This window comes from Sinohyriopsis cumingii, unplaced genomic scaffold (genome assembly GCF_028554795.1).
Source record: "Sinohyriopsis cumingii isolate HCF-2022 unplaced genomic scaffold, ASM2855479v2 utg001752l, whole genome shotgun sequence".
NCBI classification, from domain to species: domain Eukaryota; kingdom Metazoa; phylum Mollusca; class Bivalvia; order Unionida; family Unionidae; genus Sinohyriopsis; species Sinohyriopsis cumingii.
The window spans coordinates 217,782-243,602 of record NW_028316044.1 but is presented as its reverse complement, the minus strand read 5'-3'; the positions used below and the strand labels follow the sequence as shown (position 1 = coordinate 243,602).

The 25,821-nt window shown below is 37.0% G+C and overlaps 1 protein-coding gene across 4 annotated transcripts in view; it reads left to right on the top strand.

The window, feature by feature from the left end:
* LOC149771585 (ATP-dependent RNA helicase TDRD9-like) overlaps nucleotides 1–25,821 on the top strand; it is a 158,119-nt gene that overhangs the window by 47,817 nt on the left and 84,481 nt on the right. For all 4 annotated transcript variants that reach the window (XM_089948313.1, XM_089948312.1, XM_089948316.1 and 1 more), the window contains 9 exons: nucleotides 6,069–6,126; nucleotides 6,892–6,976; nucleotides 7,644–7,701; nucleotides 9,201–9,305; nucleotides 11,252–11,349; nucleotides 12,920–13,051; nucleotides 13,828–13,990; nucleotides 23,243–23,306; nucleotides 25,566–25,629. In XM_089948313.1, coding sequence (XP_089804439.1) covers nucleotides 6,069–6,126; nucleotides 6,892–6,976; nucleotides 7,644–7,701; nucleotides 9,201–9,305; nucleotides 11,252–11,349; nucleotides 12,920–13,051; nucleotides 13,828–13,990; nucleotides 23,243–23,306; nucleotides 25,566–25,629 — 827 coding nt within the window. The remainder of the gene's footprint in view (nucleotides 1–6,068; nucleotides 6,127–6,891; nucleotides 6,977–7,643; nucleotides 7,702–9,200; nucleotides 9,306–11,251; nucleotides 11,350–12,919; nucleotides 13,052–13,827; nucleotides 13,991–23,242; nucleotides 23,307–25,565; nucleotides 25,630–25,821) is intronic.

The window sequence follows — 25,821 nt, the reverse complement described above, 5'->3', positions numbered from 1 at the left end:
AGTTTTTACCACCTTTAAGTGTTAGAACTTAGCAGTGTGAGATGTGGATGGGAATCTCAAGGCAAGAGGGAGGATAGTAATGTTTAAGAGTATGTGGTCAGTGTTTTCTCATTGACCTGTGAGTCCCTGCACAAATTAATGAATTCCCCTCAGCCCCACCTTCAAAAATAAGCATGCATGCAGTTCGTAATGAGTACAAGAAAATCTTTAATGTTCATTAATATTAACAAAGATCAATCTGATCATGCAAGTGCTTGATATTTAGATCAGCTGCCATAATCAAGCTCTTACTGAGTGACTTTTGCAGTTATCTAATTATTAAAAGCATTTTACCAACTCCACTTGGTATGAGGTGTAGCCAGTGTGGTTATGTGAGAAATCTTGTCAATAGCTTCCCGTGGGTTGTTTATTTTTCTGAGGTTGTTCTGGCTTCTTTCTCCACCAGTTATACTGGCCACCATGTATAGCCTGTTATCTGCTGAAAAAGGTGTCAAACCCAGAACAACAACAATATGAGATTGTACCATGGCAGACATGCTGTTTTTAGTAAAAAAAATGTGCAGTTCTAATGCATATGACACATTGCAAATGTCATAAGACATGATCACTACCTTTCTGGTTTTATCTTTGTTCATTAAAAGATATTTCTCACACATCTTTGCTTAAGCATTCTATGAGAGTTCTAGTTAGAGGGACTGTTATCAAATGCCGTATCTTAAAATTATTTTTAAAAATCTTACGAAAATGATACATGTGAAAATGTGTATGAAAATCCTATAGAAATCACTGCAGGATGCCATTTATGGACCAGCCTTGCTGGCCCAGACCTTTTAATCTTGTGGTACATGTCCCTGACTGTGAGGCAAAATAACCAGATTCAATTCTTTACTACAACGTGAATGTTAAAATTTGTATTGGATCTTACCAAGGAATCTTTTTCCATGTTTGGGCATCTGTCACATAGGTTCTCCATCAAATACAAAACCTGATCACATTAACATTAGGAAGTCTGCTTTGCTTGGCACTCACCATTAAGAGGTTAGTGTTAAGACTGGTCAACCTGGTGTCAGGATAATGTGACTGGGTGGGACATCATGCTACATGTCTGCGGCATGATGTCCCAGCGCTAGACATCACTATAAACTGCCACACTGCAGACATCGTAGCAATATGACTGGATTATTGTTAAAGCTACATTAAAAATCCAAATCGCACACACACCTCTGCTACCTCAAAATCTAGCCCTCCATGGCAGATGAAGAAACATCTTTCCATCTGTATATCATATAGACAAGCAGAAGTAACTCGTATAGATTAACTTCCTTTGTTCCCGCTAGGTGGCCACCCATATACCAGATATTTACCAGTATAAACTTTCGCTCAAACTGATAACTGTGCCTCTGAGAATCTATTGCAATTTATCATATTTTCAGACCATCCAACATTTTTTTCCAGTGATTTAAGAAGTCAGAAGGTTGATATACAACATATGTGTCTTTTCTGGTTAATTTATTCTTATTTAATGCTGATTGTTGTTGTCCATTTGATGTCAGAATGTGATACTCAGGTTTTACTGGTATTTTTGTATTGCATTCTTAAACTTTGGTTTTTTTTAATGCATTTCTTGTGTTTTGTTAATGCTAGTTTGCCATATTGAATGATTTGTTACTTATTGTATGCACTTGTTTTTCTTGATAATTTCAGAGATGTTGAGTATGTGCAAGAAATGTTAGTATTATACAATTGTTGAGGATAATCATGAATTTTGCCTTGCCTGCATGAACTGTACATCATCACACCCCATTGTATGAGAGCTTATTGGACAGAAGATGTGTGATCCGACATCTTTAAAAGGTAGTTGAAGGGCTGAAAAGAAAGGGCACATTCAAAATCATCCAGACACAAAGTACCCATCAAAATTCAGAATGTTTGGTGAGTTTTATGGGAGATGTTGAGATTCTGCCTCCACTCTTGGCAGATACCCAGAATGGCACATATAGCAGTGATTACTTCTGATCCCATCAAAGCTACGGCAGGTGATTCCTTACAATCTCTGCTGGAAATGTAGAAAATGCACATAATTCAACAAGATCTGTCTTCAAAGTTATTTTTTACAAGCAATTTGGGGGAAATGGGACATTTTTGTCCACCCCCTGCCCCCCCCCCCAGTTTGGCAGCCCACTAGGCACAAGTCCTAGCCCCTACCTGTGCAAGGACGTATTGCCACTGAAACAACATTAACCGATTTGGCCCCGATCCCGTCTGTAGGCGTGATGAGACTGTACCCTTTTTCCAAGCTCTGCAGCATCAAGGTCATAACATACACCAACATGGGTGGTATTACAAAAAAGCAGACAGATATAGCTCTAAAATGATACCAAATAATCAGGAAGTTCTAGTTGCACTACAAAATACACAGGGGAAAACCTCATTTTTTGGACCCGGGGTTTTTTTTCACCCAAAATTCGCTCATGGTCGGAATGCGATTTTGTGTCCGGATTTTAGACCTTTTGGCCTCAGATCTAAGGCAGACTGGTCTGAACTGCACACAGACAGGTGAAACTTTGCAAAAACTAGGATAAGGTGGGCATTTGGAATAAAGAGCTGTCTCCATATGAAAATGATGGGTCCATTAAGCAAAAAAAAAGAACTCCAACTTGTAACCTTCTGCTCATGCGCAAGCAAAATAACCAATGGAAAATGATGTTTCTAATACAACTAGGCATTAGTCTCATGGAAAATCTGTTGAAACTGATGTATTACGATGTATTCAGAAATAGAGCCCCAAATGTCTTTCCTACACACATTGCAGGCAAAAACGACAAAATCCTCGGGGGCTGAATGAGTTAAACTTCATCAGTAGGACCAACATTCCTAAGGTGGACCACTCTCTGTGCTGGACATAACACCACTGGGTGTAGTAGCATATCCATGAGGTAATGACGGTATTAAGCATGCTGAGAACACGCCATCATCAAATCGAATGTTATAACCCTGGATGCACATCATGCAAGAGGAGAGTGACCCTGTCCATGAAGGGGTTGACACAGACTTATTTCATCATTCTGATTGGACCATAGAAAGGATGGAGTTAAGTTCTTTGGTGGTAATTGAACAGTAGAATATAATTTTGCCACTGCTTGAATGCCTCCCTCCTCTGGCAGTCAATACTGTTATCATTGTAACAGGATGATCCAGGTTGGGGTCAGATTATAGTGAAGACACTAAGAGCGATTATGTGAACAAGATGTTTATTTACGTAGTGATTGAAAAATATTACATTTTGACACCAAGCTCGTGGACATCAATTCCAACAATGGATTTAACACTATGATGCACACAAAATGAAACTGATATAAAGAAAATGGTATTGTTCCTAACTGAAATGAATCACAATATTAACTTAAAAAGAATAGTCAACAATAATGAATGAATTGAAATTAAATAAGAATGATATTTGGATCTCTCAACATGGATGACTAATGACTGGAAATTAAAAACAAAAACAATAAATAATCACTTAAGTAATGGTTATGATGATCTTCACTCAAATATCGATAGTGATGATCTTCACTCAAATATTGATAGTGATGATCTTCACTCAAATAATGATAGGGAGGGTTTTCAAATAAATGACCATGACTATCAAAGTAACAATGATTATGATTTTCACACAAATAACAATGACAGTGTTTGCTACGATAGCAAAAATGATGGTATTTGCTCAAAGAGTAATAATGATAAGTAACGCAAAGGTGGGAGATATCTTTTGGTATCCGTTTGACAGCCACTACTGTCAGATGGTCAAGGAGCCACTGCAAATGGTTTACCCACCCAGCTTGCCTAAAGAGCCCTAGGACCCCTTTGTTCCCTGCAGACCCGTTGGTCCCGAGCTTTAATCACTCAGTATGAGTTAACCACTATCTTCCTCCGAGCCAAATGTTACTACCGACAGCAGCACACCAGGTACATACCAGGTTGTATAGAATCACTACTTGGTATCCAAACCAGCAGCATGGCTAGGACCACACCTCCACATAGTTCTACAGCTGAAAATAGAGGCAGTACCGACAGCTCCCCAACATACACACATAAAAATCAAACAGTCAAATAATGGCTTCCACAACAGCTCCATCACATCAGACAGCACAGCTCAAACACTTCACAGCTCAAAAGTGAATAGCACCAACAAATTCAACAGCTATACAGCTACCACACTGCCCAACACAGGCAGCCCAAGCAGACTGGATTGACTCCGACATTAACATATAGTCTCCACTTTCAGTAAAAAAAACAATGGCTGCCCCAACAGCTGAAAATATAATGCCTAAAGCCTTGTTGTACATGCGACCCAGTAATGTATATAATGCAGTGACATATGTTTTGTATGCACGTACATGGAGTTATTATTTAATAGTAAATCATTTCATTGGATACAGATGAAGATGATGAACATCAGTCCTTCATGTTTTTGCTGCAATCAGCAAAGATTGTCAAAATTCATGAGGTGTCTCTTGTATAAGACTTGTGACCACAGCAATTTATAGGCCAGTTTTTATGGGGGTTGTTGTTGTTGTTGAGTCGATTGCCTACTACTTTCTAAAAGCCTCATGGAACCTTGATCAGTTAACAAGATATGCTCTCTGGCAGTCTTCTCTTAAATCCAACAGTATGGCAACCCTTTGCTCTTTCCATTTGGTTCTGTCCTTGTGTTCAGGTGCCAGATTGAGAAGGTCTGAAAGCAGGCAGGAATTTCTTGCCACTTTATTTCTCCTTGCAAGCCCAGGTCTCTTCACAACCTCATCAGTTGTACCACAGAATGGATGATCCTTGTCAAAAAACTGGGGGCTAATCCTCAGAAATAATAACCTTTCTGTAACTAGGTGAATTATAGGCAGCCATATGCCCATAACTTTTGCAGGTAGTTCAGCAGAGGGGAGAGAAAACAAAATTAACACACAAAGGCAGACAGGATGAGAAAAGGCATTGGGTTGTAAAACAGGTGGTGGAGGTAGTCTGGAAACCAGACTCCCTTTGTTTTATTCCACACTTTTCTGGTAACAAAACCAATGGGAAATTCAGACTGGTCATAGCAGGCTCAGTCACTTTATTACTGACCCAAAATTCAAGATGGAGAAAACAAGGTCCATTCATCTTTGCAGAGTAATGAATTTGTGAAAAGTCTTGATCTGACCAACAAGTGTAGCCACATATAGATTCAAACAGTATTTTTCAGTTTCCTTCACATTGGCTGCCAAGCGGTAGTGTACCAATTCTGTGCCTTTCCATTCTGCATCAACCTCATCCTTTTCATGGTGATGGTAAATTCTGTTTTAGTTGATAATATTAACAAGCTTCTCTACAAGCTTCTTAGCAGATAGTCAGTGTAGAGAAGTTGGATCTTATCCCTTCTTAACAGTTCATTCATCTAGATATGGAGTTTCTGATGCATATCAACCTGGTTCATCTTCCACCCAAATACATTATCTGTGTCATTCATGCATCCGACAGCCAACAGGATGTTCAGTTCAGTGATGGAGTTTCTTCAGCTCTTTGGCCTACTCCTTGTAGCATAGGACCTGCTCATAGATATAATTTTTATGTTATTATCCATGAAAGCAGCAGAATTTTTACCTATTCTAATGTTAATATGATGGGGGTAATGTATTGAATGGAGGAAGGATTTTTTTTCTTCAGTAAGTTAAGTTTCTCTGAAAATAGTTACCCAATTACATTAATATCATCCTCTCCCACCATAGCCCACAAATGTGCATACTGTTACAGATTTCACTAAGGCTTAAACTGGTAAACATCTGGTTCTAGTATACATGTCCACTTAGCAGGGGTAAGAGTATTTAATCTGTAAGAGTTACTTCCCTTATATATATATATATATATATATATATATATATATATATATATATATATATATATATATATATATATATATACACACGTACGTCTGTCTGTCTGTCTGTCTGTCTGTGTGGTTTTTAATCTATATAGTTGCTTTACAGGATTCTTTGAGGAATGAGGAATATATCTTAACTGTAAGAAATTAATTTTAGGTATTGGAGAGATTATCGATCTTGATGAGGAACTTCAGAATCTGGCACAGGATCATCAGTAAGTGTCTGTCTCTCCATCTTTCTATGTATTTAATTTCTTTTTCTGTTGCATATGCACAAGTGCTTCCTTTATTCTGAGTGGAAAAAAATTTATAAATGACATAATAAATCTCAAGGAATGAAATCTAAACAAAAAAATATTGATTGTATTATTGATGAAAGATCTGGATTGTTGTTTATACTTCTGCTATATTATGGTGGATGGGTTGGCATGCCCCACCATATATCTACATAAATTTTTTAATAAATGTTTTTAATTCTACTGGTCATATGCCTTTTGTATGTTATCAGTCATCTAACCTGCAACATGTTTATCCATTAGGACAAGTTTGTTATTGGTTCTCATAAAAACTACTTGAAAGATTACCATGAAACTTTACACACATAATCATCCCTATGTCCAGTTAGTCATAAATGAAAATAGTGGTGCTCAGACATCCAATATGGCCACTTCAGTAGTAATTTTGAAAATTTGTAATTGCTACTCCACCAGAATGGAAAGTCTTATTAACATGAGGTTTCTAACTAATTATGATGTCTAGTTGATTCTGAATAAAACATGGTATCACTTTGAGCTCAGTGCAGTAGTAAACTTAATGGCCTCATCTAAATTGGTTTTACTTGCTTAGTTATGAATACCTTGCTCTAATCATTTATTTCATATTAAGCATGTTAGTACATCCTCTTTGACAATACTCTCTGAATAGATTTGATAATTAGTGCTACATTTAAGTTCAGATGGATTTAATCTTTAAAATTTCAGGTTGGTTATTATCCCACTTCATTCAACGATAACATTAGAAGAACAGTCTCAAGTTTTCAACATTCCACCGGAGGGATACAGAAAGGTAAGTTGGAAACCATTAACAATTTTCTATGTATAATTTAACAAAATACTGACTTGAGCTGAGAAATACTTTGCTTCTCAGCTCATACTTTTTGTCATTTTTATAATTATTGATGGTAATAGTAGTTTTAATTATCAAAGTGGCAAAATTTGGTACCCATTGAACACACAGCAGTAAAGATAATTGGATGAAGTACCTCTTAGTATCAATTAATGTTACATACTTTGTGGAAATGTTGGAACAAATGATTGTGCAGAATTTAAAAATGAACAAATAAGCTTTAGATTTCCAGCCATAATATTAGTCTGCATGTGAGTGGTCAATTTTTAAACTTTTTGTACTACAGTGTAATATGCTGGCTGATGGCCATGTTAGAGGGGTGACCAAGTTAAAGGGTTCTGTTGAACATAAACTTGCTGGTGCCAGTGGGGTTTTGGCTGTAAAAAAGCTGGGTGGCCACTTATCGGGGTGTGCAGGTGCATGCCAGAGGAGGATCACTGCAGTGAACATCTGGATAATAAATTATGGATAATTTTGATATTGAATTAAACCTAATTATTTTAATAGTCTTCATACTTTAACAATTCCTACGTCTTGCGATTAGAAAATATATCTAGTCACAGTTCTAGTTATCTCTTTATTAATGTATTACAGTTTATGATTTCAGGTTATCCTGTCAACTAACATTGCTGAGAGCTCAATTACGGTACCAGATATAAAATATGGTAAGTTTGTGCTGTTACGAGTCTAAGCTCTTAAAATAAGTAACAGAAAAGAGCGAAAGACAGCAAGCTTTGTCAAATTTAACAAATATATTTATTTCCCTAGAATACAGAGTGAAAATGAGAAAAAAATATTTAAGGTATTGCGAATTAAATCCCAAAATAATTCCAAGAATTGCAGACACGAGTCCTAGTAGTTTAAAGTCCTGAATAAAACACAATACAAGTCCAGAAGAAATCCAAAAACTGAAGACGATGATGTGTCGGTTATAGCTTATAGAGTGTTGATGTGTCAACAGTTTTTTTGTTGAATCACAGTAATATAATTCCAGGTTTGAATTCAGTATAAATTCCAATGAATGTCTTTATCCAAGAATTTTATCAGAGTACTTTTGTATTTCCAGAGAAAATAACCACTTGATTTCAGTAATTTGAACAAAAACGATTACAGCCAAAAACTACTTGTCACAACATATAATATACAATTTGAAAGTGCTAGATGTTAATGTCCTCACAATCACAAGATAATATAATTCTCTACTTGACCTCAGGTCACAATTAGCATTTTCTATATAAAATAAACATTACCTAATGGAAAATGACTTTCCTGATGTTTACAAAACAGTAACCTGGATTATGTATAATTCACTTAGGAAACATCAAAACTTTGACCCAGATAAACATATTTACCTCTTCTATTAATAATGATCCTGATTACACAGAGAGAATAATTTTGCTATGTATTAGTTGTTTACAATAAATAAAATTAAAAAAGTCAGTCCGTCAAGCAGAAATGAACTCAGTTTTGGACAAGGTCAAATGCAGCATACAATGTTACATTACAATAGCATGTAATGAAATTAAAAAATTTTTTTAAAACTAACAAATAAACAAATTAAATATACATAACAGTGCAAAGGGAAATTTGAAGCTTTATGCTTATCATGGGAAGATTTATGAAGTAGAATTTCTTTTGTACAGTCATTAAGGATGTCGGCTTTTGTAAAATCAATGCACAAAGGTAGATTATTACATTATGATGCCATCTTTGTGAGAACAATTGCTAGATGTGTTTATTTTATCACTATAAACTTGCAGAGAGAATCGATATAAAACGGCTTGGAAGGACTTCTAGCACATTCTGGTTAAGCAATTATTTTTTTTTTAAACATTTTATTCCCAAAATTGGTTTCTCCCTTTTTTGTGAACCTGTCATTTGTTTTCAGTTGTCATATTTCATGACTTGAATTGATTTAGTAGAGATGTCCATATGTCATCTAATCTTGATTTGTCACTAAGTTTATATTTTAAGGTTAATAACATAAATGTTAACAAAGCTTAAGAAGGAAGACTCCCACAAAAGGGCACATATTTTTTTATTTTTCACAAACTTATTATGTCCTTTTGATCTAATTTGGACAAATTTCACTGTGTATATTCTTATTACTTATGGTACAGAATATATAAACTTAGTGATAAAGCAACTTTACTTCCTGTTCCAGTGATAGACTTTTGTTTAACCAAGCAGCAAGTGTGTGACTTTGAGACAAACTACACCAGTCTGCAGGTCCAGTGGACATCCAAGGCAAGCTGCATACAGAGAAAAGGTCTGTATGACTGTAACCATGCTATAGCAAATCATATGCAGCAGCTGAACATTTCTTAAGGTTGAGGTCTGGGTCCTACATTTTAAAGTTCTGGATCCAGCTGTTATTACATTGAAAAAGTACAGCAGGCTTTATATCAGTTGCATCAAAACAAATTTGTTGAACCATGAAGATGATAAAACTATAGGTTGAAATGAGAAATGAAACAATGTGATCTGATAGGAAGATACATTTACCATAGTAATAATTTACAATAATATATACTGTATTGATTCTCAAAAGTCAAGGAACAGAGAGATCAAGAATAAAATTATCAGCCCAGACATGTGATCATTTATCCAACACAAATTCTCACCATGTAATCACTAATTCACTAACTTCTGATAATTATTGGCTTTTCTGTGCCAAGCCATATATGTGGAAAGAACATCTGGTATTTTCCATGTCATTCCATGCATCTGTCATCACAGCTTGGTTGTTGTTGTTGGGTTTAACGCCATTTTTCAGCACATGATAGGCTATACATGGCGGCCAGTATTAATGCTGGAGGAAGAACCCGGGAAAATCCCGAAAAGAACCACTGACCCACAAGAAGCTACTGGCAAGCTTTCTCACATACCCACATTGGCCGCACAGCTTGGTTAAATGCTCTGTGAACATATTTCTGTTTTTCCACTTTTAATATTTGATTTGAAGGTAATTACCAATTTTTCATGAATGTTCTTATAAGGCTTTGCATAATATGGTAGTTTAGAGTACTTACAACACACAATTATATTATAAGAAAAATGTGTTCAATTTGCATGTGAAACTTTGGTGTTTGTAAAAGCTGTCATCACAAAGTCATTTGTTGATCCAGTTGGAACTGGTCTAATTATGTGAGAATATATATAATAATATCTAAGCAATGCTCATAAACTTGTGAAGCTTGAGACTTATTTATGGCCTGGCCTGTCAGTGGTGATATATAGATATAATACTCCCTCACTATAATGCCCTCCATTATAACACTATTCAAAGTATAAGCAAATAACCTCATGGATCCCTTTTCATAAAGTGGTAGTAAAAATAAATACATGATGCACTTCATTATTAGACAGTCCCACTGTAAGGCAGTATAATCTGTGGTGTCTATGAACATCAAAATATTTATGTTTGGGTTTTAAGAGCATTTTTAAGAGTCATATTTGCTGTATCATGTACTAACTTCATGACACACTGATTTTGAGTGTGAGGCACTATGAGAGGGTACTGTATCACCTCTCCAGTGGTGACCATAGCAGTGGCTTCAGGATGACATTTATGTTAAGATCTCCTATTAAAATTGTTCAAAAGCCATAATTCTTGCTTTTTGATATGCTAGGAGTTCCTAGTTTCACCTGCATCTTGGGCCACACACTGTCTTTCAGAGATCACTTATTGAACTTTGTTTCTGTTGATTCAGTAGACATTCCACACAATTCTAAAACATTGGGCATTTCTTTGGTATCGAATATTGTTGATTCATAACTCTTTCTGTTATCATATAGTAAAATTCATTTGCCTCAATAGGCACAGTTTTTGCCAATCCCATATAGGCAGAAGATCAACATAGTGATTGCTTTTGCAGATACACCCACCCTCAATATAGATTATGGTCAATGTTATGGTATTTTTAGAGTCAGCACAGGGTTAAAGATTTTCACTTTCTAGCAAAAAGTAAATGCAGGTTCAGCATATATTTTAGTGATTAATCGTATAATTTCCCAATGGAGTACAATTTAACAAGGCCTTTAATGAGCATATTTAATAAGTTGATTTTGGAAGGAAAGTGTACATAATTGTGCCTCATATTGGACATACAAAATTTAGAATTTGGAGGCTTATATTTTAACCTGTGCTTAAATGTTCAAGTTGATATTCTTGAAATACTGCCCATAACTATTTTAGTATAAATTTCAAACCAGGTCGAGCTGGTCGTGTTTCCAATGGTCGTGTTTATAGACTGATCACTCGCAAGTTTTGGCAGGATAGTATTCCAGACTACAGTGTGCCAGAAATGCAGGTTTGTTTTAAATTGATATATTTTTGTTGCTTATTAAGTGTCTGCTTTAAATGTTCATTGTATATATCTTCAGTAGTGTAAAAGACCAGGTCCCAAATCTCCAGAATTGTCTAGCATCTAACTCATGCTCTGAAATTTGACAGTTACTTTAACTTGAAAAATGTTGGTATATTACTACTGATCTATGTGTACTCCAGGTATCATTTCGTAAATGTAAGTGTACTCCAGTTATATGGATATAAGTGTGCTCCAAGTAAATAGATATAAGTGTACTTGAAGTATATAAATTTAAGTGTATATTTCGTTGATGTAAGTGTACTCCCAAGTGTATCATATCTGGGTTTTTGGTTCAGAGCTTGAGCTGTTAGGTTTAGAAAGTGTTGAAAATATAGGACCAAGGATCATAGCATTGCAAATGATACATTGACAGTCTTTGGATTCTGATAATCAAAAGCTTGTTTAAAGTCAGATATTAGAGAACCAAACATATTTTTTTTTACATGGACTTTAATTTATTCACATGTTTAAGGCTATATCAAGGTACTGATGGTAATAAAAAGAATGTAAATAAAAATGTATTTGGATAAAACTGACATTCACAAAGCCATACTATAGTTGTTAAGAAATTTTTAGGGTTCTTTGTACCTTTTGTGCATATGGTTGTGAAAGAACTTAAGTAATGACATAACAGATTGGTGTGATTTGGATTTTTAATGTAGCTTTAACAATTTTACAGTCATATCTCTATGATGTCTGCACCATGGCAGTTTATAGTGATGCCTAGCACTGGGGTATCATGCCGCAGACATGTAGCATGATGTCCCACCCAGTCACATTATCCTGACACCAGGCCAACCAGTCCTAACACTAACCTCTTAGTGCTAATTGGTGCTGAAAAGTAAAGTTAAAGTCATTATTCTGACATTTTGTAAGGATTTTTTGGCATCCATAATATATTTGGATTTTATCCATATTAGCAAGTTCATTATTTAGAAAATTTGTCTAACAGTAAGGATTGACTAGTGAAAATCTATGATAAAATTAAGAAGGTTTGATTTACTGAGCCCTGGTTACTATTTTACACAGTGTGAATAAATTGGTTGTTAATCTGTTTGTAACTTACAAGTGAATAGTTTAGTATTCTGTAGTATTCATTCTTAATCCATCAATTGCAAATCTGTTTCTAACTAAAAGGAAAATATTATATTCACTATAACTCCGTCTATGTTGTATTCACGTTTATTTCCTCATGGAAATCACTTCATTGTTTTGCAGATGATTGTGCTTTCTTAGGTTCTGAAACTAGTAAATATACCACTGAGGGAACAAGGGTCCCATTTTCTTCATAAGTCGATGTGTGTTTCATTTGGTTTTTAAAATCCACAAAAGTCAGTAATGCCTAGAGAAAAATATGAATTCTTAGTAAATATCTTCAGATACATGTTTAGAATGTTTTACATTTTATTATTGCATTTGTTATGTGTGTAATGAATTTGCCTGTAGTTTAGATTTACAAACACGTGTACAGTTTGAGAAACAGTAATCATGTTGTACGTACCTGTATTTTCAGAGAAGCCCTCTTGACAGGCTGATTCTTCAGGTAAAGCTGCTGGATTTGGGTGAACCCGAGGCGATATTAGCCCTTGCCCTGTCACCTCCCAACCTTGATGACATAGAGAGGAACATTCTGACGCTGAAAGAGGTTTGTAGTGTTCTTCTCATTGCGGCTAAATTCTTGACAGGTCATCGCCTTGCATCTTGTTCATGTGTGTGTGTGTATGCGTACGTGCATGCGTGCGTGCGTGTGCGCACACGTGTGCAAGAGAGAGATATATCTATATATTTGGGTTTTTAACATGGCTTTTTAAAAAAAATCAGTCGTATCGCTATGATGTCTACAGTGTGTCAATTTAGAGTGATGTCTAGCAATGGGACATTATGCTGCCTTGCAGGCAGACAAGTAGCATGGTGTCTCACCCAGTCATGTTATCCAGACACCAGGCTGACCAGTCATAACACTAACCTCTTAATGCCAAGTGCTTAGGAAGGCAGCTGTTAATAGCATTTTTATAAGTCTTTGGTATGACTCAGTTGAGGTTCAAACCCATGACCTCCTGCATCCAAGGCATACCACTAGGCCATGGAAGTTGTCTGTTCAATTTGCCACTGTGAAATGTTATAGTTCTGCTCTATGTGCAGGATTAGAATTTTTATTTCATATTTTTATACTGGTGACTAATATATGGAGGTGTCGTATAGTGTAGCTCATGTCTTTCACATCACACCCTGTAAGGGTGTCATTTTGTGTAACCCATACCTTTTGCATCACATCATATGAAACATATGTCTTTTACGTCATATCACATCATATCCTGTAGGTGTCGTATAGTGTCATCCATGTCTTTACATCACATCACATCCTGTTGGTATAGTGTTGCTCAGTTTTCTTGCTAAATACCTTGTATTGAATTTCTGCAGGTGGGAGCGCTGACCAATCAGGTGGGAGGAGTTCGAAAGCGACATGATGGTGAACTGACATTTGTTGGCCGTGTCCTGGCACATATTCCAGCGGACATCAGGATTGGCAAGCTGATAGTGTATGGACATGTCTTTGGCTTGCTGGAGGAGTGTCTTATTATTGGTAATGCATTTAGCTCACCTGTACAAAGTAAACGAGAGCTATTGTTCTACCTCAGTTGTCAAGGATGGTGTCCCGACATAGACAAGCATATACTTGTATACAATCATTGAATCTCAGCTCTTTTTTTCTTCCTAAGTTCTAGCAACAGTTTTGAGTGGATTTCATTGCAGCTACATGCTGGCAAAGGGATAAGGGGGATAACTTTGTACATTATGTTTGGGTTACATTCTTGATTAATGCATCTTGTTGAGTTCTACACAATAATAAATAATATAGGTCACTGTTACCTATATTTTCATGCTTTACTGACTTGGGCTAATGTCAGCATGGGGTTTTCACCAAGAACCTTCTATTGGTGTCCAGTTTGACCTAGATAAAAATGGTGCCTGTCTTACATCAAGTATGGCTATCACAGTGGTTTATTTTAAAATTTTAGCTCTCAAGAATATCATAGATAGTCTCATCAGTCAGCAGTCAGAAATAATAAATTGTCCTGTCTTGAATTTCTGGAAATGAATTTTAGCCAGTAGAGCATCGGTCCATTTGAGGGACTCTTGTTTGCATTAGTTTATGGCCAAAGTCGTTTGACATGCTTTGATATTATCCATCTAGAATAATTAAAGTTTATGTGGATATGAACCTTAATGAGTATGACTCCCTTATTTCATCAGTCAGTCATTCTGGTCCATATTTTATACTTGATTGACTTGGATAAAATTTTGTGTTTTATTCATTTTCTCATGAACTGTTCATGTACTAATCAAGAAACTGATGATCGTATGCATCTCTGTTACAACCACACTCTTACAGTAGAGAAGCACATTGTAACCTGCAATTTATTTTTTACTTACTTTCGTTACATTTTTGCATTTAGTCCATGACCATACAAGTTTTTGACATGTTATATGCATACTATCCTATCAGGAATCATGAAGCTTGGTGAATAGATGCATCTGAATAAGTTCTACATCTTCTTTGGAAAAAGGTCTCCGTGATACTTTTTAAAAATTTAGTATTACATGTAACATTTCATTTATTGGAGGCTGTTTATGTTCCAATCAAGAAATTTGATAAATGGATGCACCCCTACTTCTACTGATCCTTAGTACCAAAGAAGGTCACAGTGACCTTCCTCTATCACTCATTTATGATAGATACCTGTGTTTCACAATTGCAGAGATCTGAATTATTGGTCACAAAGTCGTTTGTCCTTCTTACATTACCTTTTAAGATATTCTTCACAAATATTGCCCATCTTTATGGGTTATCATCAAATTTGCACATTGATTAATAAGTAACTTTTATATATTCCTGTGTCATTTGGTCAGAGTCCTAATAGGTTGCATTAGTCCTGTTGAGGAACACACCACCCCATGATCACCAATTTGCATGGACATAAAGAACAGTATTAATGTGTCCTCCAGCATTTCATAAGAGGCAGTTAACGGAGGCAGAATGTGAGGTGGTTCAGTGGTTTAGGTACTTGAAATATGAACAAAAGGGTGCAGGTTTGAGACCATTGGATCAACCAGTATTGACCAACATGGTGTATCCGTAGCCAAAAACCTGTAATCCAATTGACTTGGCACTAAATAACCTACTTGTGTTGCTGTGCCTTAAAACCACAAACCAACAAACAAAACCTTTTATTCTGGGGGAGTAAATCACAAATCAGCCTATCAGTTTTTAATTTATTTCTCCTTCGAATACATTCCCCAATTACATTGGGTTAGGAATATTAGCCTGCTACCTCTCGAATGCAGCCCTGCTAAAAGACAAAAATCGTCTTATTGTCTATTTTTAGATAGACAAAGGGCAGTAACGTTTGCCCATTACCTCCCCTTGATACCACCAGGTGTTGCCAGTTTTTAGCTTCACTGTGTCCTGAGACACACGCAATGCAATAGTCTCTGACAATCTAGTCCATTTCCTGTGGACCCATCCAATGTTGATTTTGCATTTATAATGCAGATTTATTGATCTACTGCAGGTTATATGCTTTATTTTACAATTTCTGCCAATATTTTGAGAGATTTGTCACTTGTTGGTACTTTGTCATGTAGGACCACTGTCCCACTATGCTATCGTTGATCATACACAAGGTCATTACTGCTGAGCATATGTTTGACTTTATTCATTTACTCCATCCACTACGGAGCTCTTAATAGCAAATTCTGAAGTGCTACTTGATAATTATGCTTAATTTATTTGTATTTCATGCTGTTTTGATAGAATTATTATTAACCAAGCTTGTAACATAAGTTTTAAACAGCACCATAGGCACGTTTCACTAATCTGTTAGTTATGACTGTTTTTAACAACATAGTAATTTCACACATTACTAGTTTCTGCTTTAGTTTATGTGTCTTGTGTCATTTTAGCATATATCAATTAAACATTCTACAGGCCACTTTAGAGCATAGAAGTTTACCATGACTCCTGTTTTGTTTATGTGATGTATACATGGTTATGCAGTGTCTATAACATGTGGTTGCAGAAGTGTTTTGTTTCATCAACCTAGTAATTTCAACATATTGCTAGTTTCTACTTGGTTGTGTTTCTTGTATCAAAGCATGGTAGCCTACCATGAGTCTGGTTCAGTTTATAGTACACATATTCCCTTCTCTATTAACTATGCATTATGTTTAAGCTTAATATAGGACATACGTTTATGATACGACACATTTACTGGTCTGTTTATTACATCAGTGTTTTAGTGACCTATTAATTTCAACCCTTTACTAGATCCTGTTTTAGTTTGTGTCTTTTTTGTCATTTCCTCAGAATATTTAATCGATCTATATGCAGTTTCAAAGCATGGAAGTCTGCCATGACTCCTGCTTTGCTATGTTATGTATACATTGTTTCTGATATACAGCATCTATAATATGTAGTATGGCCTGCCAAGTTAGATGATTTATACTATTAGCTAGTTAGTCACATACTAATTTGCTCATATGTGCTTTGTTTTCCTCTCGTGTCGTTTCAAGAGTATTGTTTACTACATGCATGACATGCATGTGCACAAAGGTCAGCCGGTTTGGCATTGAAGGGAAGGAGCTAAATATGCAGTGTTGGGTCGGAAAACATATGCACTGCTGTACTTCTGCTGAGCTTGAAGCCAAGTCAGATGAGAACCCTCTGCACAGTAAGGGTGATGAGTCATCAATAGTCACATGTACACCCACATCAACCCCTTTCATGCAATAATACAGTGGCTGTGTTAAACCGATTTGAGCTCTCTAGACATCCCTGTTCCCTCAGAAGGGCTGTGTGTGTGCTGATCCAGGTCAGTCAGAGGAGCTTCAGGTTTCATTTCAACAATCCCCTTCCCCATCCAAACAATACACCATCAGATCAGGAGATGGATGCCTTTCGATAACAGAGGATACGGTTGCTCATAAAAGGTGTGGGAGATTGTGTTAAGGACAATTCCCCAATGAGTTGCTCTAGACTTGTTTTTGGCATGCAAACAGCATTTGGAGGCCTATCATCAACTAGAGTCTTCTCACCATATTCAAGATGGAGAAGGCGATGTCATTCCTTCTCCCCGTCAGATGGGGCAAGTAGGCCATTAGTCATGATCTGACAGATGGATACTTCCACTTCCTTATCCACCCCATCTGTTACTAGTTTCCATATTTACTAACACACCATTATGAACTCATCGTTCTTCCCTTCATTCCTCATCAACCCCTGGGCTTTCACTCACACAAGGGACTCCACTGTTTCCTTGTTCCGGGCATTGTCATCTGCTTCGACAGTAGCTTACCTAGGCAGTATCTTAAAGAAACACCTGGTAAGTTCTAACCTACTCCAAAGTGGAACGATCTCTCTTCTCTGCTAGATCATCCAGGCTTTTTCATGAACTGGGAAATTAAGACCATCGTACATCTCAAAATTTTGTCCATTTCAGCACGGACATCTTAACTAGCTGGAATCAGGTGTGTCCCCATGTGTTCACACTCACAGAATCATCGAACTTGTCTAGTCCGTTTCCATCAAGACTTGGATTTCATCGGGAGAGTTCTTGCAACGTCTAGGCTATTATACGGCAGCAGACTTGACCCCATTCAGCCGTGTCATTGGCGCCTCATTTTACATCCTCTTAATCAAGCAGTCATGATCATACCTGAAATTCGATCATTCCCATGTCAGTTGAACAATCCAGGCTGGCTGACCATTGGAATCCCATTGAAGAACCCTAAGTGGAAATAATGTAAAGTACTGCTGCCAGTGCACATGGTGGGAATACCTACGTACTGACCTTCACTACTGTTAGCATCACCAGGGAAATGGCCTCTGTGCATCAATATCCTAGAAAGGAAGGCTGACGATAGTACCTTTCATTTCTATAAAGATCAATACTGGGTTGCAAAACAGTCTTCTTTCAATCTGACAACATGGGTGGTGACCTATATCCTCAAACAGGGAATTACCAGACCACTTGTCCAGTGTTCTGATTTGGGATTTTTCTACAATGGTGTAATAATCTCAATATCAACATACAATTCAGCCACCTTCTGGCTGCCAAGAATCAGTTCAGAAGGGTTCATCTCCTTCACACGGAATGTCCCCTCCATCAGTTGGCCATCACTTGGTTTCACACACTTCAAGAGCATCCGATGATGGACCGCTTGGCGACAAGGTGGAATCAACAGCTACCCACCTTTTTCCTTCCAGTACCAAACACAGCAGCTTGGGCCATGAGGTGCACTGTCTGCCATCTGAGAGGGATTCTGGGCATGTGCTACTACTTCTACAGGGCTACAGTTACAGGGCCACAATGGCAAGATGACTCTGATAGCCCCTCTTTGAGGACACAAGCCCTGTATCACTGATATATTTTTCCCAACGATAATACATCCAGGAAGATTCTGGCCAATCCGAATTGACCATCTTTTCTTCTACATGCTCAACTTTTACCAGTACAGTCTTGCGAGTCAGACAATTCAAAACTTCATTTGTGGAGAGATTCTCAAGAGTAACTATCTATATTGCCAATCTGTGTGCCTCTATCCCTCAATTGGCCAATGTTTTCTGGCTCTGTTCTTGGAGGATAAACAGTTCGACCTCATTCATTACCAGAAGCTACCACCCAATGATATTGGACAAATTCCAGCATCATGGCAACATGTTTGTGTGGGATAGAGACCTATTGGATCTTTTAGACAGTATTGGTCTCATTGACCAATATCCCTTATTTGTATCCAAAAGGATCCAATTGATTTTTTTTAACATGGCTAGATTCGAACCCTTATGAACTTCTAGCCTACGCATTGCTAAAGTCACTACCTTGCAGACCATGATAGCTTTATCTTCAGCATGCAGAGTAAGAGGGCTGCATCCTTCTTTGTGTTCATTAGAATTCTCTTTATTTCAGATCCGAGGGTTTGATGGTTCTCAAGATACCATCACCATTCATAGCCAGTAACAGATTACCATCTGTTGGTAATCAACCAGTGTCCCTGCTTGCTTTCTTCCAAAACCAGGTCGAGAATGGCAACCATGCAAGATTCTGTTTGTGCCCTCAGGGATTAGGGATCTTGGACTCATTCCAACATCATCACAGCTGTGACATTGGGCATGATTAAGATCTCCAGATCTGTTAGACAATTTTGATCTTCATCCACCAAAATCCATTACATTATTTCCAAAATGTAATTTGTCTTGGGTTCTAACTTGGCTCAACTCAAGCAAATTTGAACCTCTTGCTCATGTTTCGCTAAAGTTCCTATCATACAAGGAATGCTTCCTGATATATTTAGCTGTCACATGCAGGAACAGTGAGCTACGTGCGCTTTCAGTTGACCCGAACTATCTTCTCTTCAGTTCGGATCATTCAGTAGTCCTCCTTACACAACCAGACCTAGTTGCCAAGAATCAGTTGCCGTCCATAGGTAACTGAGGAGTTGTCATTCATCCTCTCATGTCCATAGACAAGTCTAGAGAAGCATCCATGCAAGATCCTGTCTACACCCACATGTAATACTTGAGATGCATAGAGACAAATTGTGGCACAAGTAACGCCTCTTCTCATGTGGCTTACTGCTCCTAAGTTTCAACACAGGATATGATGCTTCATGCCCTTTATTCCTGGCTGAAGGGGGTCATTTGCTTGTTGTACTCTGATATCTTACCAGATCAGAGTAGCCTCAGGTCTGCTCCCTCAAGCACTACTTGAGACACACAGAGACAAGTTGTGACATGTGCAAATATCGCTTCCTCTCGGTCAAGGTCAGAAAACAAGGTATCACCCCTAAAGTCCTTGCTTCGTGGTTGAAGGGGGTTATATGCTTGGCGTACTCTGAGATCTCTGAAGTTCAGAATATCCTCATGAGATTAGAACCATTAATGTGAGCCTCTCGTTCGAACGTTCAAATGTTTTGATCAAATGTTCAAATGTTTTGATCCGAGAAGCTGTTGGATGGCATGAGAGTCAACCTTCCAGAGTTTTTACCTCAGAGATTTAGCATTGCAGAGACAAACATTGTATCTGGTAGGACTGGTGGCAGCAGCACAGATGGTCACCAAACCCAACTAAACCAATCAACACAGTCCATTAGCTTTGCTAGTTTTGCCTATGAAAATTTTGGTAGGTGAGAAGATCTCAACTTCATCTTCTAAGCCATATATATATAGATAGATAGATAGATAGATAGATAGATAGATAGAAAGACAGACAGATAGATAGATAGATAGTTGTTGTTGTTGTAGGGTTTTAACACCATTTTTCAGCACACGATAGGCTATACATGACGGCCAGTATTAATGGTGGAGGAAGAACCCGGGAAAACCCCGGAAAGAACTACTGACCCACGAGAAGCTACTGGCAAGCTTTCTCACATACCCACATAGGCCGAATCCGAGACTCGAACCCACGCAGACAGAGGTGAGATGGCAGTGATCCGTAACGGAGAGTGCTTTAGGCCACTTGGCCTTGACAGATAGATAGATAGATATGCATGAGTCCCAGATCAAGGGATCTCAGGCTGTGTTGCTTATATCATTAGGAGAATGGGTTATCTTTCATATTGGGAATCCAGCCACTCATCTCCAGAAGGATACCCAAAGTAGAGGCCAGATGCTCAGCATCTCCTCCTCCTGTTGTTCTCCTAGCGTAATGCGATTGGGGAATGTATTCAAAGGAGAAAGCAAATTTTAAGTAAATTATGTTTCTTTGAGAATACTTACCCACCAATATTACTTAAAAACCCTCCCAGTCACCTGGCATGTGAGCATCCACATTAATGTCTCATTCAGCTAAAAACTGGTGACACCCGGTGGTATCAAGGTGAGGTAATGAGCAAGAGTTACTGCTCTTTGTCTATCTAAAAATAGACAATAAGATGATTTTTGTCTTTTAGTTGGGCTGGATTCACGAGGTAGCAGGCTAATATTCATAATGTAATGTGATTGGGTAAGTATTATCAGAGAAACATAATTTAAAGTTTACTTTCTTCATTGTACAGAACCGTTTTAAGTTTTATATATATATATATATAGAGAGAGAGAGAGAGGGACAGACAGACAGACAGACAGATGGGGGGGGGGAAAACCTAAGCATGACCGGAAGAGCTTATGCAAATGTCAGTTATCCATTGTCCATTGTTCATCTTTTGTCACCCACTAGCACAAGTTTTTTATTGCTATTCCTTCTAAACTGCAGCACAATTTTACAAACATTTAATCCTATGGTCCAGTTGCTTCTGAATGGAGATGGTACCTTTGGTACATACAATATTGTCACCATGGCACCCGTCTTGAAAATATTGTTATGACATCAAGGAATGGTCGTATCGGCATGGGGTTTTCAGTATAAGACTTCCTGTGATATCTAGTTGGTTTTATTTGAAACTGGTGCTAATTTGAGATTCAGTATGGCTTTCAGACTTGCCATTGTACAGCTTATTGTTGCTACATCTCCTGAATAAATGGTCATATCAACACAGGGATTTTACTAAAAGATTTCTTAGTTGGTCGTAAATGAAAATGGTGCCCGTCAGCTTCTAATATGGCTGCCATGGTGGCCATCTTGAAAATATTAACAGTACTCTTCTTCTTCTTAATGGCAGGTCATATGTACATGGGGTTTTTCCCAAAAGGATTTGTCTTTCTTGTGCTAAATGAAAATGGTACAGCATTGTGGTCAGATCATAGGCATTTGACCCAGTTTTTGGTGTATAGCTGAAGAATACTGTGAATAATATCCTTTCATTTACTTTATTTTTTGTTTTTCTCAAGAAATATTTCACTTTTAGATTTTACCAAATGTAGCATGTGTTTATATATATTGATAGTATGTGGGACAGGTTGAATGAATTTCTGTTCTTGATATCAAGTTCAAGGTCAATAGATAAAACAGAATTTTTTCTGTATTTGCTGTTAGCGTATGAACATGTTAACTCTAACACAAGAAAGTAGTTTTGTTACCAAATTTAGTATGTTAGAATTTCTTTAACAATATCAGAGATGATTTCAATACTAAGCACTTTAAAAGAAGAATCAGACTAGTCTTGGATTCATATTTTTGTTAAAAATTTTGCAACCAAAAGTTTGCCAGTTCCTTTGAGGGATTATTTTGTTCAAATTGGAGAGGGAAATTTAATCCCTAAATTATTTCATATTTGGATTGACTTGGGTCTTACATTTCTTCAGATGATCACCTTTAGAATTTATGATTCAGACATTAGTTTACAAAGATTATGGACAGTATGTTGTGATCTTGTTTATGCTCTTTGATGACTGGGGGGAAATATTGTATGCCTGCCACCTAAATAAATAGCATCCTTTGTACTTCTTACTAATGTTGCATGATCTCAGCATTGCTTTCGATTACACGGGTTTATTTTCTACTTCTAACAGTTAGGACATTGTCAACTCTGCCAGCTCCGGTGGCCTAGTGGTTAGTGTCCGCCTCGGAAGCGGGAGGTTGTGGGTTCAAACCCCGGCCGAGTCATACCAGAGACTTAAAAAAATGGTACTAACAGCTGCCTCGTTAGGTGTTCAGCATTAAGAGGTTAGTGTTAGGACTGGTTGGCCTGGTGTCAGGATAATGTGACTGGGTGGGACATTATGCTACATGTCTGCAGCATGATGCCCCAGTGCTAGACATCACTTTAAACTGCCACACTGCAGACATCGTAGCGATATGACACACATTGCCAACTGCATAAACTCTGCATTGTTTTTTATTAACAGGGCACATTTTCTACTTCTAACAGTTAGGACATTGTCAACTCTTAATTCCAGGTGCTGGTATGTCTCTGAAAAGTATTTTTGCAAAACCATTCAGAAAGAAACTTGAAGCCTATAGGTAAGTTATACACCTGAACAGACTCATTATCTTCCTGCTTTTCAAAGAGAAAGCATGACATTGATTGCAAAGGTCTTAACAACCTTTGAATTTGGCATCTGATCTTAATAAAATTAGAAAAAAAAACCTGGAAAAATTCATTGAAATTTGCTTTTATATCCTTTTAAAGACCTATGAATTATGCTACTAACTGACTTGTTACTGCTGTTTCATTTTTAACTGTTCATTTATTTCAGGGAAAAACATTGAGAATTAACAATCATTGAGATCCTTCATTTTGTCATGCCTTATGTTTATTAGGATACCTTTGGTAATGTCCATGGTCTGTTGGCCAGACTGAAACACTTTTACTTGAACTTCCCAAAGCATAATTTAGGGGTCTTTATTGGTAAACCAGTCAATGCAGAAGGCAAATGAACCTGAATGAATCTTGACTTCATCATCTGCTTTAATGATTGGAAAATGCTTTTTTAATTGCAAATGGATCAGAGATCCCAAATACTTAGAGGGTTCAATGGGGCTAACCCAAAGCAAAGTGTTTTGTGTAATAAGGTAATAGATATACATAGCTGCCAACCCTCATGATTTTGGCATGAATTTCACGACTTTTTCAACAATTCACTGATTCACGCTGCATGCAAAAAAATCATGAATTCACCAATTCTCAATTTTTTAAAATCTTTAATTACAAAAACTGATTTCCCATTAAGCTCTAGTCATGATTTTGGCAGTTGCTGGTCATGATATTAGTGGAACTTTAGCTGATTGGTACTGTTGGCCCAGTAGCAAGCATTTTAGCATATTTTAATCTATATGTATAAGAGTTGTTTTACAAATGCTTTTGAGAGAAACTGGGGTCTAACCGGAATTTTGCTCTGCGCATGCGCCACAAACACTGATTTGAATTACCATTCGGTACCACATCTTGAAAATGTCTTCACCAACAAGGAAAAAGAAATATATTGCACAAAAAGTGAAGTTAAGTTTGGAATATACCAAAAATTGGCTTTGCATTCAGCCATCAAACACCGAGATACATCATGCTTTTTGCATGCAGTGTGCCACAAATTTTAGCATTGGGCATGATTTCAGGGAGGATGTGAGGAAGCACATTGGTAGCAAAAGGCACATAGAGGTTGGGAAAATTAAGAACTCACAGCAAATTTCAGCTCTCGATATAAGACCTACAAGCTATCAATGCTGAAGCATAGTTTTTGAGTTTTCTTGTTGAACACAGTCAACCTTTATCAGCTGGAGACCATGTTAAACATTTGTTCCAACAAATATTCCCAAAGTTGATGATCGCTTCACGAATTCATGTCAAAATTCACTAAAAAAATTTATCCCTATTTTCACTAATCGTGAGCCTGGAGGGTTTGCAGCTATGGATATAGGGGAAAGTTCCAAACCTAAAATTTGACACTTGACCCGATTGGCCCTTTCCTTGCATATGAGAGGTAAAATACACCAATCATTAGCACTTTGGATTCATATGAGCAGCCATTAATGATTTCTTTTCTGAAGACAGATTCAGAGTAAAATGACATCAGTCAATTCCAAAATTTGTAATTGATTAAATCGATCAAACTTTGGGCCAGTTCTCTGAATAAGTTTTCATAGTTAAAGCTAACAGCAGAAGGCAGAAGTTACAGGCAATTAACATTTACCATTCAGTGAAACTGCCTTAGCAAAAGATCCGAAGAAAATACTTCAGTGAATTAAGTAATTTAGAATAAATATTAAAAGGCAAGGTAGAAGAAGTAAAAATTAGGGCTCAGACATTGCTTGGAAAATAGAATACAGTGATTTGAAAAATCTGCATGCAACCAGAAATTGATAATGACAGTGACTTTTTTTTACTTTACCATATGTTGATATTTTTTTTAAATACAAACTTTATTTTGAAATTTTGGAAAATGAACTCGACATGAATAAAGTTAATTTTTTTTTTTACAGATTTTGATTTTAAAAGTAGATAAGTTAAAGTAAATTTTTGAAAGAATTATAAAAGGTTGTTAAAAAGTCCTTAAAATTGGTCCTGAGATTTTTGTATGAACCATGAAGATGTTATTGTACAGTGTCCTTTACAAAATATCCCATAATGGCACATAGCAGCCATTCATGCCACAAAAGCTGTTGGGCTTATTATCAAAGGTCATAGGTTACAGGAACTCATAAAAGATCCAGAACTTGAAGTAATATGTACTGTTTGCAGCAGTTGTGTGTTTGTTATCAAATTGCCTACTTTGTACTTCACAGGATGAAGTTGAGCTGGGCTGATGGTTCATTCAGTGATTGCCTGGCAATTTTAAATGCCTACAGGGTATGTATAGCTTCTATTGTATGTAGTCATGGTGTTGTGGGTTTAAAAATAAAAATTCTTCAGCTATTATAATTCATAAGTATTTTTATTTGGAAAATTTCTCATTCAAAATATTTGTATATCTGAGAACCTCTTATAACTCCTCTCCATCAATGATTAATGCACAGCGTGGTCCAAAAACACATGCCAGTT